Below are 17,272 nucleotides of genomic sequence, written 5' to 3' on the forward strand. Positions count from 1 at the left end.
ACAAAGATTTCATGCAATAAGGGTTTTTCATGTGAGAGCCTGTCTAAATCTTGTACTGTTCGAACACTTGACCAAGCAGGTAAGGTCCGAGTAAACTCTCATATTGGGTGTCGTATTGCACGGGATCTAAATCATTTACTTCCTATCTAATTCATATAATATGTCTGATAATTCTTGAAGTATATTCTTCGTCTGAAGCAAAAGTAGATGTTGCTTTCGTGGTATAGGTAGCTAGAATGTTTCTTCCTCTTTCCCATTGGTGGAACTGACAAGAAGATAGGACGGTTTGATTCCGGTCTAACCTGTCGTCTTCATATCAATGTAGATTTGATATGCTCCTTCAATGTGTTTGTCAACAAATGACGGTGTGGATTGAGATAAAGCCATAAATATTAACTTTGTTTAGGCTTTTCAATCAAAAAGCAGCTGCCCCACCAAACTATTTTTTTTTTTTTAGAGAGCCCCACCAAACTCTTGTTTGAAAGAACCTCTATGGACTTGAAAGGTCCCAAGGGCAGGCAAAACAGAGGTGCGTGGCAAAGTGCTCAGGCTTATTTTTGTTAATTGAATTGTAGAAGAATCCAAAGATCAAAATGGGGGGAAAGTAAATTTCAGTAAAATATTCACATCCCATGTTGAGACCATTGTTTCGGGATAAAGATCCCCTACAATCCTCCGTCCAAAGAGAGGAGGGGTTTTTCTGGCCGATCAAAAGGCCATCGAGTGGACTTCCATTGTTCCGACCCCATTGCAATTTGCAAAGCACTTAGTCAGTTGACTTCCACAAGGTTTCTTCTGTTGGGGTTAAAAAGAGTGACTACAGTCTACCCCATACATACAAAGGTTGGCAACTGCAAAGCACAGTAAAACTACTAAATTGCTGAATAGCACGAGAGACCAAAAGTAATCATAGAATTCTAATAAAGAAAGAAAAAGCTAGGTGCCATCGAGACTTTATCATATCTAGACATATAGACAGAAATCTCTAATTAATTAGTCAAAGCACAAAAGCACCACTATATTACGAAAATGGAGAGAGAGAGAGAGAGATTTAAGATCCAAGGGACAAATATAGATAGATGGTATAAAGATGTGGAATATTGGAGGTGATTTGTTGTATATATATATATATATATATATATATGGGTCCAGGAAGTATTGGAAGCCAGTATAATAATAAAAATGGATATGAGTTGCATGGCACAAATGTAAAGAGAAGGTTTGATCGATCCACCTAATATGTACCCTATGAGAGACAGAGAGAGTCACATGGCAGTAGAGCTGGAAAGAGACTCGCCCCCCAATCAACATCACACCCATCGTCATCGCCCTCATCATTCGTGTTTTGAATTTCTAACTCATTAAGACAACACCTTGCCCACATCTCTTCTCTAACGTTCAACCCAACAACAAGACACATTTTTCTAATCAAATGCGAATGTGCTTACTATCCTCTCTCTCTCTCTCTCTCTCTGATCACGTGACATAGCGTCATGATCTATCATTCATTGTTAAACAAAACAGCAAAATGATCCATCTCAGTTGTCCTTTTTTCCCACCACCATCTTCCTTCTTTAGCTTCTAGCATTATTCTTTTATTTCAAATTATAGTTTAAAAATGTTCAATGGTAATTTCTCTTGTTCAGATTAACAATATAATTTTTTTTTGTTGTTAAAAAAAAAAAAAAAAACATTTTGAATTTAGTCACTATCCTGATCACCACCATCCATCATTACCTCTATCATTACTATTTCAAAAAAAAAAAAAAAAAATCAATTCTTCCATCTACTCACAACTCACAACTCACAACCTTATGGGTTGAAGGCATGCAAAGAAAATTAAAATAGACTTGGACCATAATCATAAGCTAAAATAGTCTTGATTGCATGGAAAGGTCATATACATACACATGAAAAGGGCAGTCCGCATGCAAGAACATTGAAGGGACTAGAGGTCTAGAGCCATCATGAATAACTAACATTTTAATATAAGACCTTGTACCTTATAATAATGTTAATAATTAGGATGTCGCCACTAATTAATACCAATTATCATTTATAGATGTTAATTAAATAAATAGTTTTCTCCTTCTTGTCGCAAGCATGACACCTTTTGGAAGTCAAAGCAGCTGCTACGTACAAATACTTCCACAGTACGTACTTCAATTAACGATACATTAATTGAGAACAAAAGAAAACCTCAAGAAATCTAAAACAGTCAATTTTGAGAGCAAATGCACCTGAGCCCCAGTAGCTCATAATCATGAAAAGGAGTGGTTTTCCATGCATCGAGCTGTGTAATAGGCAAAAGCGATCGAAAATTATATTCTTCCTGCAGCCCTGCTTTGCTTGTTTGTTGTTAGTGCGTCCTTTGGTTAACTTTATGTAGTTAAAAACTAGTCAACTAAATTTGCATTTGACTTTTTTTTCTTCTTTTTCTTGCTTTTGATATCAAGTTATCCAGTGTGCTTGATCAGGTTAGCTTCCATGGATTTTTCATTTTATTTTTCAATTAAATGCAGGCAACAACTTGGAAAAATCTAGAGTTGTTTTAATGTCATTTCGTTGAAGATCGTCTTGGTCCCTGGACATCACTCCTCTTTTCTTTTCTTTTTTTTTGCGAATAGAAAGAAGGATTAATGGTCCCTACCATAGCACCTAGCCCTAAAAGCTTTCTTTTTTTTAAAAAAAAAAAAAAATTAGAAAAGGAAACAGAAGAAGAGAAGCGACGATAAAAGTTGACACTAGGAGTTGCACAGAGCGCAGGGAACAAAGCGCATGAACTTTTTTCAAAGCTTTTAGAGATTTAGGCATAAAAACTAAAAGAAGCGAAAAGTTATTCTTTTCCTCACGTTAAAGTTTCCATATTACACCCCAACTTTTTTTAGCTACGCTTTTGCTTTGCTCGCATATAATATGATTGCATTAAGAGTGACAATTCAATACATCATCCCACGCTGCACCCTCATCCCTCATCAGATTCTCCTCCTTTTTTTGCTAGCTAGGTCAGACAGTTTTGATTCACTACTTCAAACCCTTTTTTAATAGTTGAGATTTACTATGTAGAATAATTAATTTAAATAAAAATAAATTGACAGAGTCAAAATTCTCTTGAGAAATAAGAAAAACTAGTCCTAGTCAACAGGTCAGGCAAGTTTAACTCGTCAGGCCACCCTACAGTAAGGCTGGTAGGGATTGGATATGCAGTATATATAATGAGTCAATGACCCATACGCTGTCCCAGATTGTGAGAGAAGCTAGGAAGGTGCTGCCGCCTGCCGCAGTCTGCAGAGACAGACGCAGGGATGGCCGTAGGGGCCATACCCCACTCCCTTCCTCCCCAAATTTCTAATATATATATATATATATGTATTACCCTTGTGGCCTTTTTCTAAAAATCGATAGAAAAATTCAATCTTTGGCCGCTTTATACCTAAATATTTTTCTAATTTGAATAAGTTTTACGTACAAATCAAAATGGAGCCTTAGAGTGATCAATTGATGATTTCATAATTGAGAAAAAATAGTAAAAAAAAAAACCCAACTCCCAAAGGTAAACGAATTAAAATTTTCTTTAGTTTATTTGAACTGAATAATATTTAATTAATTATATTTAAAATATATTTTTAATATAATTAACTAAATATTATATTAAATGATTTTTTAAAGGGTTAAATACCTCAAACTCTCATAGGATTTACTAACTTTATTTTTTCCTCCTGAGGTTTCATTTTTATCACAGGACCCTCCTGAGATTTTGATAAAGGACCAATTTAGTCAATCCATTAATTGACCGTTAAGACTGACATGTGGACCAATCAGATGTTGACACGTGACACCTATTTAATTTTTTTTTAAATTAAAAAAAATGTATTTTTTTTTTAAAAAAAAAAAAAAGAAAAAACTAGGGGTGGCCGAGCCACCCCTTTTGGCCATGGGGGTGGCCAGGCCACCCCCAGTGGGTACTGGGGGTGGTTTCGGCCACCCCCATCGGCTAGATGGGGGTGGCCAGTTTTTTCCTTTTTTTTTTTTTTTTTTAATACATTTTTTTTAATTTAAAAAAAAAAAATTAAATAAGTGTCACGTATCAATATCTGATTGGTCCACATGTCAGTCTTAAAGGTCAACTAACGCTCTACTAACGAATGAACTAAATTGGTCATTTATCAAAACCCTATGAGATCCTGTGATAGAAATGAAATCTTAATAGAGAAAAAATAAAGTTGACAAACCCTAAGGAGTATGAGGTATTTAACCCTTTCTTAAAACAGGTATATATAATATTATAGTTATTCTCAAAAACATAACATATATATTGTTAATGTTTCATTTCCCAATGATTCAATCATGGCCCTGACAGCAACAGAGCAGCACAACGGGACTGTACCTCACAGACTAATGGGACGCAAACAGGTTGGATGGGAACAAAGTCAACATCCGTGTATAAATTCTACGTGGGATCCTCTCATTTCTTCCCGTCTAGTCTTAATTTACTGGGTATGGTTGGGGGTGGTAGATTTGAAGCAATAAATCGTATGAGTACATGGATTGGTCTAATAAATACAAGCACACGCGGGAAACGTATAAATAATTAATATTTGTGGAAGTTTGTTCCTATGAATCTCGCTGGGAGGAGGAGGAGGGAGAGCTGGTGACTGGTGAGTGATTTTATGGGAGCGTGGGTTGTGGCCTTGTGGGCGTGATGAGTGCGACGTATCGGTCGACAAAAGGGAAGATTTCATGTATCTCTTTCTCTGTGTTCATACCATTTTTCACTCTGCTTTTCTTTTTTCTTCTCATTTTTTTCACAGCAAACAAACAGTACCTTGTATTTCTTCGGTCAATGTAAAACGACAGTAGATTAGAAAAATAGTAAATTAAAAAATAATTTCAATAATTATTAGTTGAAACTATCACGCTACCAGTACATTTATGATCGACTATCATGTGTCTGTTCATATTTTAATAATTAGTTTAGTTGTAATAAAACTTTTAATAATTGATATTATTATAATTGGAGAGATTGACCTATGTTTTACCTTTTAATCCCACTTTTAATATGTGCTATATATAGGTCAAAAGGAATTATTTGTTTGAATTCTGTAGTTTCTTCATCAGTTGGCGGATGGGAGCGGAGGGAGGGTACCTAGGATTCCACACTTAGTGCTCCAGTAGGACCCATGACAAAGAAGTTTGGCCGCCCCCACCATAAGCTGCCCATTAAGCTCTTAATTTCACCCCATTTAGCACTAAAATATGCTGTTATTGATCGGGAGGCTATCTTTTTAGAGCTGATGAGACATCTATATATGAGCATCGAAGAAACAATAAGCATATTAGATCACTCATAATCGAGTAGTCGATTGACTTGGTTGAGGTTAGAAAGAATTTAGAACCAAGAAACAAATGACACATTCAAGTTGATTAAGGATAAAATCATTATACTTATGACTAAGTTAAATCAATTGAAATTCATGCTTAAGAAGAGGTCGTTCATTCAAATCTCTCATTATCCTCCTTTGAAAATTTGGAATAAGATCAAAGAAAAAGGTAATGAAAATATTGACATCGACACGCAACGTTTACTAAAGTTATTGTTTTTATGATCACGATACAATACTTTTTATGGCATCAAAATATATTAAATCATCCATTTATAAACAATTTTGTTAGTGTTTTTTTTTTTTTTTTTTTAACAGTGAATAATAAGATACAAACTTACTGATATTCAATGTGACATATTAACACACGTGACCATCAATGGATTGATTTGACATGTTGCCAAATTATATAGGCTGGATTTAACTAAACATCAATGACATTTAATAAGCTCAACATACGAATTGAATGACCATATAAGTAAAAAGAAAAGGGCACATCCTCTCTCTCTCTCTCTATATATGTGGAAGAGAGGACAATTGGATGGACAAGAATTGCTTCTCCAATTAAGTTATCAAGTACAATTGATATATAGCTGAACAAGGAACAAATTAAGTTTTGAAAGAGTAACATGTGACTTAGGAGTAAAATTTAATATCATATATAAAACCATATCTACTATCTAGGCCCTTATGCTTTGTTTTTGTTTCCCATTATGAAAAATATACATTATTTATTATTTGGTCACCAAAATAATTAAAAATCCTTCTAAGTATGAAGTAAACTCATAACCAAGCAATATTCTGTCATCATAGGACCAGAGACGGAATCAAGTGGGCAGATGGGCCATATCCCCTCGATTTTGAAAAAATATATATATAAATAAAATTAAATGGGATATATTATTTAAACCTAAAAATTAAGTTTGACCTGCTTTCATTCCAAGTAAGGTCATGATTTCATTCTAAGAGGAATATTGAAATTACATTGGGAGCTTTTGTTTCACATAATCAAATTTGTTTTCTAGACGCACGATGAAAAATTTATAACTCGCTCCACCGTCGATGATATCATCCAAAAAAAACAAAATTTAATCATGCATGAGATAAACGTTTCATCTACCCGTCTCTACTGATTAAGGTGGAGAGAGGCGTCTATAATGATAATTATTATTATTGTAGATAGAGATAATCTCTCATATCCAAATGGGATAATCTTATCGATGTTGAACTGGATTTCACCATGTGGGGATGCATGCAAGTACAGAATTTTTTTTAAATTTTTTTTTACAGTTTCGAAATCAGCCATTAAGATTTGATCTCTGAGTCTGACTAAGCATTCAACGGTCCAGATGAAGGAGAGACAGCTCCTAGTCATCTACAACAAGAAGCTAGGACTAAGATTCTCCTTAATCCGAAACTGATTTTCTGTAAGCCTTGTCATGTTTTTCGTCAGTTAGCAAGAGACTCCGTTGCCTTTCTTGGCCAACCCCTTTTCTTCGAGAGCATCAGAAACGAGGGATATGTGAGAGAAAGGCAAGAAAAGACTGATGGAGGGGATATGTGAGGGAAAGGGGGTTTCGTCAGGAACGAGGGGGAAGGGGAAGAATAAAACCCATGATGATGATCCTTCTAAATATGCCACCTATGTAAATGAACCATCCAATCTCTCTCTCATTATTTATCCACCTCTCATTCACTTTTCTTCTCAATTATTAATTACACCCACCCCCCTCTCTCTCTCTCATTTACTGTACCTGCTCCATCCTCCATCGCATCTTAAATAGAACCCATCTGCCCCTTCTTCTCCTCCCATGAACTTATTATTACTTCTCCTTCTCCGTTTCTGTATTTGTCTTAGCGTGTGTATATGATATGAGTGTAGATCTTCAACAAGGACACTGCTTTCATGTGGGTTTAGCAAAGGGTTTCTAACAGAGTTTATTGGCATTCTGTCCACCTCCCTTCTATAGAAAACCTTGTCTTTTCTCTCTCTCTCTCTTTCTCATGGAGGTGGGCATACTGCCAACTGAGCTCTGTTGGCTTCTCTTTGTAAGACCCTCGTGATATATCTAGCTACTCCAGATGTTCTCTCCTCTTCCATGAGAGAGATCTCAAGGTATAAAGCATGCATATTCCATGATAAAATTATGAACATTTTCTGCTGCCTTTACCCTTCTTTTTGTTTTTATTTGTTTTATGTTTTCTTTTTTGGTCATGCACTCGCAACCCAACTTTACTTTTGTTGTGTTTCTGAATATGAAAGAAGAAAAACAGATTTTCTGTTCTACTTTCTTCTTCATGTGTATATATGTCTCCGGTTGCTATTGTCTGGTAAAAAAAGTTCTTTGATTATACACAGAGATCTTCTTCTGTGGCTGCAATTTGATAACCCCTCAATTACTTAATTGTTTTCTCATCAAATGCTTTCAACAGTGTTTTTATTGGGTCTCTCTTAACTTCTCGTTTGTATCGAGACCTAGGGTTTTTTTTTTTTTCTTTTTTTGAGTCTCTTCGTTTCTTTCCATCTGATATTCAGGAAAGGTACAAGCTCAAAAAAAAAAAAAAAAAAAGTCTGAGGGATGAAGGGTCTACCTGTACATGTTTCATAGAAAAAGAAAAAAAAATTAGAGCAGAAAATGGAAAAGTGAGGGTATAGTGGAAATGAGAAGAGAGACATTATTTTGTCAGAGCTCATGAGACCGAAATGATGGCGCTCCATTTAGGTGCTTTCAATTGGAGCTTGTTGCCTTTGTAATCATCTTCTCTATATTTACTGTCTTGTGTACAGTCATGTTGATGATCACATGGCTGTCAACGGAGGAGATTGAGATCCCAATCTTCATAGCTTTCGTGCATGCCTATCTACCAATTGATCAATGTCTAGCTATAATTATTTATGTAAAAGTACAATAATTCTTCCTCTTTTTTTTCCCAATTAATTTAGGGCAGCGTAGTATTTACTCATAATGAATACGTTACTCTTTTCCCTATTTCCACACCATATACGTAGTCTCATGATTGAGACCGACAGTGCTCTTAAATAATGCAAAAATTGTCAGTGAAAACCCTAGTAATTAACCCAATCACCATAAGAGCGTTGGTAAATGGTAAATTATTCATTAGACTGAGATCATGCAGGTTTTACTCTGTGAATCATGAAGGTGCGTTTGGAGTGGTATGCTTTCTGCTGTCTTGGGTGGTCAAACTTGGAGCTTTCATGAGTGTGTCTAGCTATCAAGCTCGAGTCAATGAGTTTTGGATTTGTAGTCAAATGTGTACGACTCAGCGAGAGCGAAATAGAGAAAGTAATGATCATTATATTTGAGACCATTTTGCTAGGAGTTGAACACCTATCTTTGTTTAGCTTACCTTTGATGAAAATAGCATTATATTTCTTTTCCTTTACTTTTTCTTTGCGTCTTTTTCATTATATATCTATATATATATATATATATTAAGAATAAGGAGTAACTTTTATCCCAACATTATGCAAATAAGCCTTTGAATATATATATATATATATATATTGGATTTGGCATGGGTGTTGAAAAAAAACAAACTAAAACAAGCGTTCTACATACATAATAGTGATTACACAAAGAATTCCAATAAGTTTTTTTTTTTTGTGTGCGAGTTACTTTTTCATAATTTTTTCTTCCAAGTTAATAATTTGTTTAGCAGACAATAAGTGTTGGCCTCTATTAACTTGACTTGTAGACCTATTATAAAAACCCATAGTTTAAAGTTAATTGATGATGTCACAAAATATATATATGCGTGTGTGTGTGAGAGAGAGAGCGTAAATCACTAAGAGCCTGCTTGAGATTTTGTTCTAGGAATAGAACTTTTAAGTCAAACTGTGTGTGTGAGAGAGCGTAAATCACTTGTAGACCTATTATAAAAACCCATAGTTTAAAGTTAATTGATGATGTCACAAAATATATATATATGTGTGTGTGAGAGAGAGAGAGAGAGAGCGTAAATCACTAAGAGCCTGCTTGAGATTTTGTTTTAGGTATAGAACTTTTAAGTCAAATTGTGCGTGTGAGAGAGCATAAATCACTAAGAGCTTATTTGGGATTTTGTTTGAGAAATAGAATTTTTAAGTCAAAAAGAAGTTTTTTGGCAAAAGTTTCATTTTAAGCTTTTGCTAAAAGTGTGTTTTAGCTATTTTTAGATTTTTTGGACCTTTAAAAGTGTTTTTAACTTTTTTAACAAAATGAGTACGTTCTCTTTATTTATTTATTTTTTTTAAAATGAATTTTTTAAATATTAAAAACACTTTAAAACTTTTTAAACATAATTCTAAACATACTCTAAAACATCCAAACAAAAGAACTTAAAAGATAAGTCAACAATTAAGCGAGGTCTTAATTCAATTGATTGTATATTACAGTATCTATTTAATCGGTAGTTAATAACTATTGCATATTATAATACTTTTTAGTCCAAGAGAAATAACCAAAACAACAAAATTAGAGAGAAAAAACTGAAAAAAAAAAAAGAAAAAAAAAAGACCTTCACTCTTTACTGCAATCTGCAAAACCCTAGGCTGCATAACTTCTGTTTTGATCCCTTAAGAGTTCTTAGTGCCGCCCTTGGACATTAAATTCCTTCAAAAATTATTGCGTGGTTTTAAGTAATCATGATTTTGATTTATATATGTCGTCTATTCTCTTTCCATAAAGTTGTTAACTCTAGTTTGTATGCTTGCACAAATTAAGCAAAGAACACTAGAACTACCGATTTCCAACGAGACAAAATCCATGTTTTGAAGCGGCACAAAAAAATAAGGTTGTGTTCTGAGAACTATATGGCTATATGCCGCGCACGTGAAATTAGATTCATTGTTGTAACGGAAGCACAACAAAGAAAAAATCACGTTATGGAAGTCCTTCATTAGATAATATGATGATTGTACCCACCAAGTTATTAGCTTTCATCGAAACGGGATAATATGCCACATAAAGTAACTGCTAAACGCATGTTTTGCAATACCAACCACTTCTGGAATTAGGATTGCGATAGGATTTATTTGAAAGTTTAGATTAAATTTTATAGATTTAATGGTGTATATGTTGTGACGTGTCAACATATACAATGTTATTAGAGAAACAAAATTTAAACCATAAAATGAATTATTTCCATTTCATTTGAAACAAAGAGGATTCTATTTCTCAAGTTGGGAGGCATTTATTTTCTTAGGGTTGGGTTCACTTTAATTATCTTTTCAATGTTCATAAAGTCTTTTATGAACATACATTAAAAGTTTGTTCGGATGCGATTTCATAGGTTAAAAGTTTGTTTTTGAACAAGATCGCAAAGTGTCCCGTTTGAGCATATGAAACAAAAAATGACATTTTGAAAAGATGAACAAATTTATTTTTTCAAATTTCATATAAGAATGCTTTTTTTAAAACGCATAATTTTAAAAGTTGAATTACGATTTTAAAGACCGGATCATGATTTTACCAAACGCTAAATTACATTTTTAAAAATCGTGTTTATTATGTGTTTAAAAACCGATAATTTTCAAACTGCTCATTTTGAAAGGGCTAAACCAAACGGACATTCAAGGAATTTTTTTTTTTTTGGGGGGGGGGGGGTGGGTGGGGGAGGTCCCTCGGGGGGATTAGTTGAATCATTGCAAGCGCCAATGAAAACGTCTCACACCGCAGTAAGTGGGCCGAGTCTAGACCCGGAATAACCCTTAAACTTGTGGCAGCAAGATAATTGACCCCCAGGCCCCAGGGCCCCAATCCCCACCTGAAGAGTACAGCTATTGTATTTTGTTGGAAAAAAAGAACAAACTTCAGTTCCTTTTCTTTGAGCACTTTAATATTGAAGAGAAAAAAGTAATGATACTGTAATCACATAATTACAAGTTAATTCGAGATAACAAAACTTAATGCTGATCTGAACCTATTTTAATTGGTATTAAGACTAAATAGAATTGAGTTGTAACTATAATTAATGATAAATCACTTAGTGGACTGGGTCCGAATTGGTAAAATGGAGAGCTGATGACAAGCCAACTATACAACAGGGTTGGATTTGTTTGGGCTAAAGTGCTCATCATTGAGCCGATTGACCAGTATGCGTTCAACTCAATCATTGGATTTAGACCAGTCAACTTGTATTGTTATCAAACGTATAAATGTGCTGCTTGGGGCAGATCCGAATTTCCAGCAAGTTATTGCCTAAATTGTTACCCACGTGCTCTAGGCAGTTCAGATCACAGGGCCCACCTGTTCGGGGCAATTGGACCCTATAACCCTCACTTAACGCAATTCAAACAGCTTAGATATCATCGTCCTCGCGTGAGATTTTCTAGTCCTACTTCTACTACTACAACAAATTTGCTTCAAGAGACCCATCAAGACAATGTCATGAACTAAACTTGTGTGCAATATAGCATATGCTACGGGGTTCATTACTGATTTGGGACCCTTGACATATTATCTCTTGAAGGTTGCTTTTGAATTTATATCCTGCATTTTCTACAATGATGTCATTGGCCAAAACAGTTGAGATTAATATCAGGTACGATTTTCACCGTCTCCACTTCCAACTGAATTAAAAAAAGCATGTGGCACCTGCATTCTCTGAAAGCCACTTATTTCACAGTTCTGAAAATGGCAAGGAAACAGAATTAGGCACCACTGGTTGCAAGCTACATCAAGAATCTCTGGCTATGTTCTGCAATCATTAAATAATATACAAGCTCGTGTGTTCTAATCTTAATTACTAACTGGTCTAAGAATCTATCTTTCAGCTGCATTTGACAGACAAGTTAGCTTCAAACTAGTTCAGAAGCATACTAGCTCCAATGAGGCACTGAGATTCCCATTCCGTATACTTCAGTTTCTACATCATTGAAAAGTTGATTTTTCTAACCTCTCTAGTGTGTACCTTGAATTCTTCACGGCATGATGTGTCCTTCCACCAGGGCTTCCATCTATTTGACTAAAATGGCATGCCGGCATTGTGAATGGAGAAGCACAATATGAGCGTTGAATTGAAAAGGGGCTACGCGAGATCCGCTTCTGTTTGGGAAGACCACAACCTGACCTTTCCTGGTTATACAGAGAAGTTGCCTCTGCTGCTGCTGCTGCTGCTGCACGTTGCTTCGCGGCATCGTCTACATATAGGAGATCATCAATTCTTGCCATTATGTTGAAGGCTATGCTTTCCATCACTCTAGAATAGCTCTCAAGGATTGACTGCCCAACATCCTGTAGCAGAGAAAAAAATTACTCTTTCCACTTAGATAAATGGCTCATTCACAGTGCATGTGTGATTTGGAGGAGAAGCGTGGGTGGGAGGTTATAGAGGCACTTCATCACAAAAGATAAGATGTCCTTAATTGGTCCATGAGGATCACTATCATGCCTGTATGTGGCATTACCCAATTTCTGTCCTAATGTCAAGCAATTTTAGTTTTCATTTCTACAATGTTCATGTTTGTAATACCATACAAGATGCTAAAATGACATGAGTTGAGGGGAAACTTTGCAAACAGATCTCTCTGTTGGGTTGCAGTATAACATTGTAAATTTCACATGTAGATATTGATATGCTGATGAATGGTGATGTGCTACTTAAGCACCCTTAACAACATAGAAAGGGGATCCAAAAACTACATTCTCAAATAAAGATGGATGCACTAGAGCTACACCTTATTATACTGGATCTTGCTCATGTCCAACGCAGTCTGTGGGAGGCCAGGGAACCGTAGCCTTAAATTCTGCAAAAGGGACTCAGCTCGACTTGCTAGATACTTGCTCTTTTCTCTGTCACCTACAAAACCCTTAACCTTTCCACCCCATGATGACTTCCCAGCCTTTGCAGGAAGTGAATGCGTTTTCAGATACTTTGGCCTCCAAATGTGCACCGCAGCCTCAATCCTGTTTGCTATATCCAGAGTGGTGAACTCTGATGAAAAGTCTAAGAAATCAAGAAGGGACTCCGGAGAGAATTGCTCAGCAGTAACGTAACGATATAAGATTTCGCCTAAACAAGCTTTTCCACTCTGAAAAATTAGTAAATCATCATGTGGTATTGAATAACCAAAATGAAGAGAAAATCAAATAAACAAATTAATAGCTTGAGCAGTAACATGCTCCAGGGAAGATTAAATCTAATTGCTATTCAGATCAATAGACAAAAGAAATCATATATTGGTAACAACCAATTTACAAATTAACTTAGAATGTCCAACAATCAGATCCTAAAACAATTGCGTGATAAAGAATGTGACAAAACTAGGAAGGTCATAACTTGAGATTACCTAATGCATCCAAGTAGAAACAAACTGCAGCGAGAAGGATAAATTGCAAAGATAAACAATTCTTACATAAATTAACATGTTTGCTATCCAAAGAAAAACGAAGAGAAATCAAAACTAAAATTTACATTTCTTCTGAACATAGCTTTAACTGGTGAAATGACCTTGCCATGAAACATGGGTTTGAAACCATGGAAAGACAAGTAGACTGTTTACATGTCCTTTCCGTGTAGATGGGCAAGTCACCTATAGATATAGAGACATTTTGAATAGAAATACAATGTTGCTTGGTTCATAACTGATTTACTCAACTAGAAAAAATGGAATATATTTTCTACCCAAGAATAAAACAAAATGATAACCAGAGGACTATCATACAAACATGTGGATAGTTCGCACTGTACTTTCTTCTCCTTCAAAACATATCAGCAAATCTTAACATAGCAATGGCAAGCGTACAACCAAGGCACTTCAGAAGACCAACATGTAAACAGTCAAAATTTTCATATTAATCAGATTCTGACTCAAGATCATCCTAACAAATAACAAACATAAGGCAAGATATTGTAATGTTTCAGGGAGCAGACAAAGCCTCCCAGCTAACTAGAATGGACTCGAATAATTTGACTGAGCAACATGTTCATAATGAGATAAAGCTAAAATCTATGGGATATTGGTAGGAACTTCCTGTATTGTTTTCTTAGTAAGTGTTTCTCCAAACCAGGGGCAGAACCAGGATTTGAGATGAGGGAGGACTAAATTAAAAAATGAAGATCTTTAAGCATAAAAAAAAAAAAAAATTGGAGGGGGGGGGGGGGGGGGGGTCGAACTCATAAAAAAAAATTTAGGGGAATTTTTTAAAAATTTAGAGATTTTTAAAAAAACTGGGGGGACTTTTGGCCCCCCAAGGCCAGGGGCAATTCCACCCCTGCTCCAAACCACATTATCTATACCTATGCCTCCGAATAGGTACGTGGTGGTACTCGCACTTGTCTTACATTGTGTGACTAATAAATAAGCAAGGATTCTGTTGACTGAAACCACTAAAATATTTAGATAAATAACCTACATTTGAAGATATTTCTCAAACCCAACAGTAGTTTATCTGATACAACCTTCAATGTTTAACATGTAACTAAGTAACCATGGCCAGCCATCTCTTTGCTCACATGTTTGTCAAAAAAGCTAAACAGGTTATAAAAGTATCCAAATTACTTTTAAAAATATAAGTAAACTGCTATTAATTTAACTAAAAATTCTTGTACCACACTACCAAGAAGAAAAGGCAACAGCACTCTTTCAATTTATCAAAATTGATGATGGCTGATGCACTAGCTTTCATTCCATCTGTGTTCTATTGAAGAGCTGTTCACCTAATATCCATTCCTGGCTCATCGCATAAATTTAAATAGGAGTATAAAACAGAACAGATTCCCAACGCAGTCCCCGTACCTTGGGCAAGCTCTCTAAGTAAGCAATTGGGATTTCCATCTCAGCCAGCACACTGCTATTTATTGCCATGGCAGCCTTAAGGATCTGATTTGTGCATTCCCTGGAGTGCAGCAATTTTTTCCTTATATCTTGAGACAAACCGTTTGGTGGGACCTTAGGGAAGGGGAGCCACCATTTCTCTTCCTGCCTAACTGAAGGTCTTAAAGGGGATGCAGACAAATGATATGCTTCTGTGTCATCAGCGCCAGAAACAATTATCCCGCGATCAACATAATAAAACTCAGAATCCTGAAAACCATCAAGAATGCCAAGTAGCATTGCATCTAGTTTTTTGAGTGCTGGGAGGTTCGCATAGAGATCTGCGCGAGGCCGATTCACCATAACCTCAAAGGTCCCCCCACCTGGCAATTCTTGCACAGATGGAATGAGCTCTACAATGAAGTCACTCACACATAAAAGCCATTCCATTTCTCGATACCACATTGATTTCTTCTGAGGCGCCAATGGCTCTAGCTTCCACAGCTCCCCAAACACAGTAGCTGCCAGGAATAATTCAAGAGAACCATAGGGTCCGCACAAAAATGAGAGTAAAATCAACTGAATCTGGCTGGCTATACAACAATGAAAAAACAACATAAAATTGGAATTTTTAAAGCTAGTTTTCTGTATTGTATTTTGTTTGAACATCTAATACAAACTTGCAACAAATTAAAAATGCAGAATCGTGATTCTTCTTCTTCTTCTTCTTTCTCCTCAGCAACAAAAAGGATGACACAAATGAAGTAAAACAAGTATCTCATTTAAATATAAAGGAAGAAACAAACCCGAAAGGTTTGTGATGGCATTGGAGATAGCAAGAGCGGTACAAACTCCCTTCCCTCCCCCTGACATATCTTCTCCAAGCAGAAGCTTAGCAAACCGCTCCTTCATCAACTCAATTTCTGCAATTACATGTTAACTAACTATAAATCAAGCATATATAATTATCTATATAAGTGGAGAAGTAAAAGAAAAATTAGCAATCTATAAATCGTCTCAACCAAGGTTCAAATGATACTTGAGTCTTTTAAGGAGCTAAACCCCTAAAGACACGAAGTTTCTCGTTCATTTTACAACTCCTTTCTTCCAGTTTTCCCGTAAACCAAACAGAACCTAATAGCCAAACCTATAACATATCCAACGTATAAAAGAAATATGACCGTTAAATCTTTCCGAAATAGGTCAAGTTCAATAAAAGAAAGGAAAAAAGAATTGTTAAACACTGACCGGATAACTCCGTCTCCGGTTTATCCGTCTTCTTCGGCGGAATCACCACGTGCCTACCACCGACCACCGGCAGCATCACCGGAACCGGCACCGGAAAACCTGAATCCTCGTCTAGCTCGTTTCCGGCGCGCGGCGAAGACGTCAGAGAACTCGAGACGCACTCGTGACCATATCGCCGACGCGAAAAAAAGCCACTGGAACTCTCAGACTCGCTCACGTCCGCGCTCAGACTGTAGCTCTCGAACCGCTCGCTCAATCTGTCGAAATCGTCTTCGGACGAAACGCTCCCCATTGATCAAGATCAGAGACGTCGGTTCTGATGAGGATTAAGAATCATTTACCGTACATTTCCCTCCGGTGCAGAAGAATTGCGGATTAACCGTACAGTACTCAAAAGTCACAGAACTGAACAGAGTAACAACAGTAAAGCAAATAAAGCTACTACTTGCACTGGAAGTGATATTGATACTTCGCCCTCTTTTTTCTCAGTTTCTTTAGTAACCATGTGGCTTGCAAAACTTTGCTTTGCGTTTGCGTTAACAGGGACCACAGCGGAGACACAGGCAGTTAGTTTTTTTAATTGGGGGGATGATACGCCCACGTGGGATTTTGGAGCGTGGGAACCACGGTCAGTTCATCGCTGAAGATTTTTTTACACGAGTAGGATGCCACACGCGCTGAGCTGAGATAAGTTAGGTACTTGCTATTTAAGCTCGTGGTCGGTTTAGGTCGAGGTCGTAATGGTTATGGACGGGACATTAGAAGGTTGCTTTTCTGTATAATTAGCTCTATAATTCTCCCGCCTACCGTGGCGGGTCTCATTATGTTGCACAAAAAAATTATGTTCCCCCACCAAGAAAATAAGCTCATTAATAAGCTGACTTAA

General features: G+C 36.2%; 1 protein-coding gene and 1 long non-coding RNA gene across 3 annotated transcripts; one reads left to right on the top strand and one right to left on the bottom strand.

Annotated features, from left to right (window-relative positions):
• The first annotated feature begins 6,978 nt into the window (after window positions 1–6,978).
• Window positions 6,979–8,786, top strand: LOC132190278 (uncharacterized). Its single transcript, XR_009441108.2, has 2 exons — window positions 6,979–7,497; window positions 8,520–8,786. It is a non-coding gene; the product is annotated as an uncharacterized LOC132190278 (long non-coding RNA).
• Window positions 8,787–11,908: 3,122 nt separating this feature from the next.
• LOC132189010 (rop guanine nucleotide exchange factor 1) lies at window positions 11,909–16,901 on the bottom strand. Of its 2 annotated transcripts, XM_059603475.2 has the most exons (6): window positions 16,387–16,901; window positions 15,945–16,061; window positions 15,121–15,659; window positions 13,060–13,413; window positions 12,294–12,616; window positions 11,909–12,010 (listed from the first exon to the last, which is right to left on the bottom strand). In XM_059603475.2, the coding sequence occupies exons 1-6, from the start codon at window positions 16,676–16,678 to the stop codon at window positions 11,998–12,000; spliced, it is 1,638 nt and encodes a 545-aa protein (XP_059459458.2). In that variant the 5' UTR covers window positions 16,679–16,901; the 3' UTR covers window positions 11,909–11,997. The 2 variants fall into 2 exon arrangements, with proteins under 2 accessions (XP_059459458.2, XP_059459457.2); XM_059603474.2 differs by having other exon boundaries at window positions 11,909–12,616; window positions 16,387–16,900.
• Between the last annotated feature and the right edge of the window lie 371 nt (window positions 16,902–17,272).

Source organism: Corylus avellana, chromosome 9 (genome assembly GCF_965113065.1).
Source record: "Corylus avellana chromosome 9, dhCorAvel1.hap1.2, whole genome shotgun sequence".
NCBI lineage: Eukaryota > Viridiplantae > Streptophyta > Magnoliopsida > Fagales > Betulaceae > Corylus > Corylus avellana.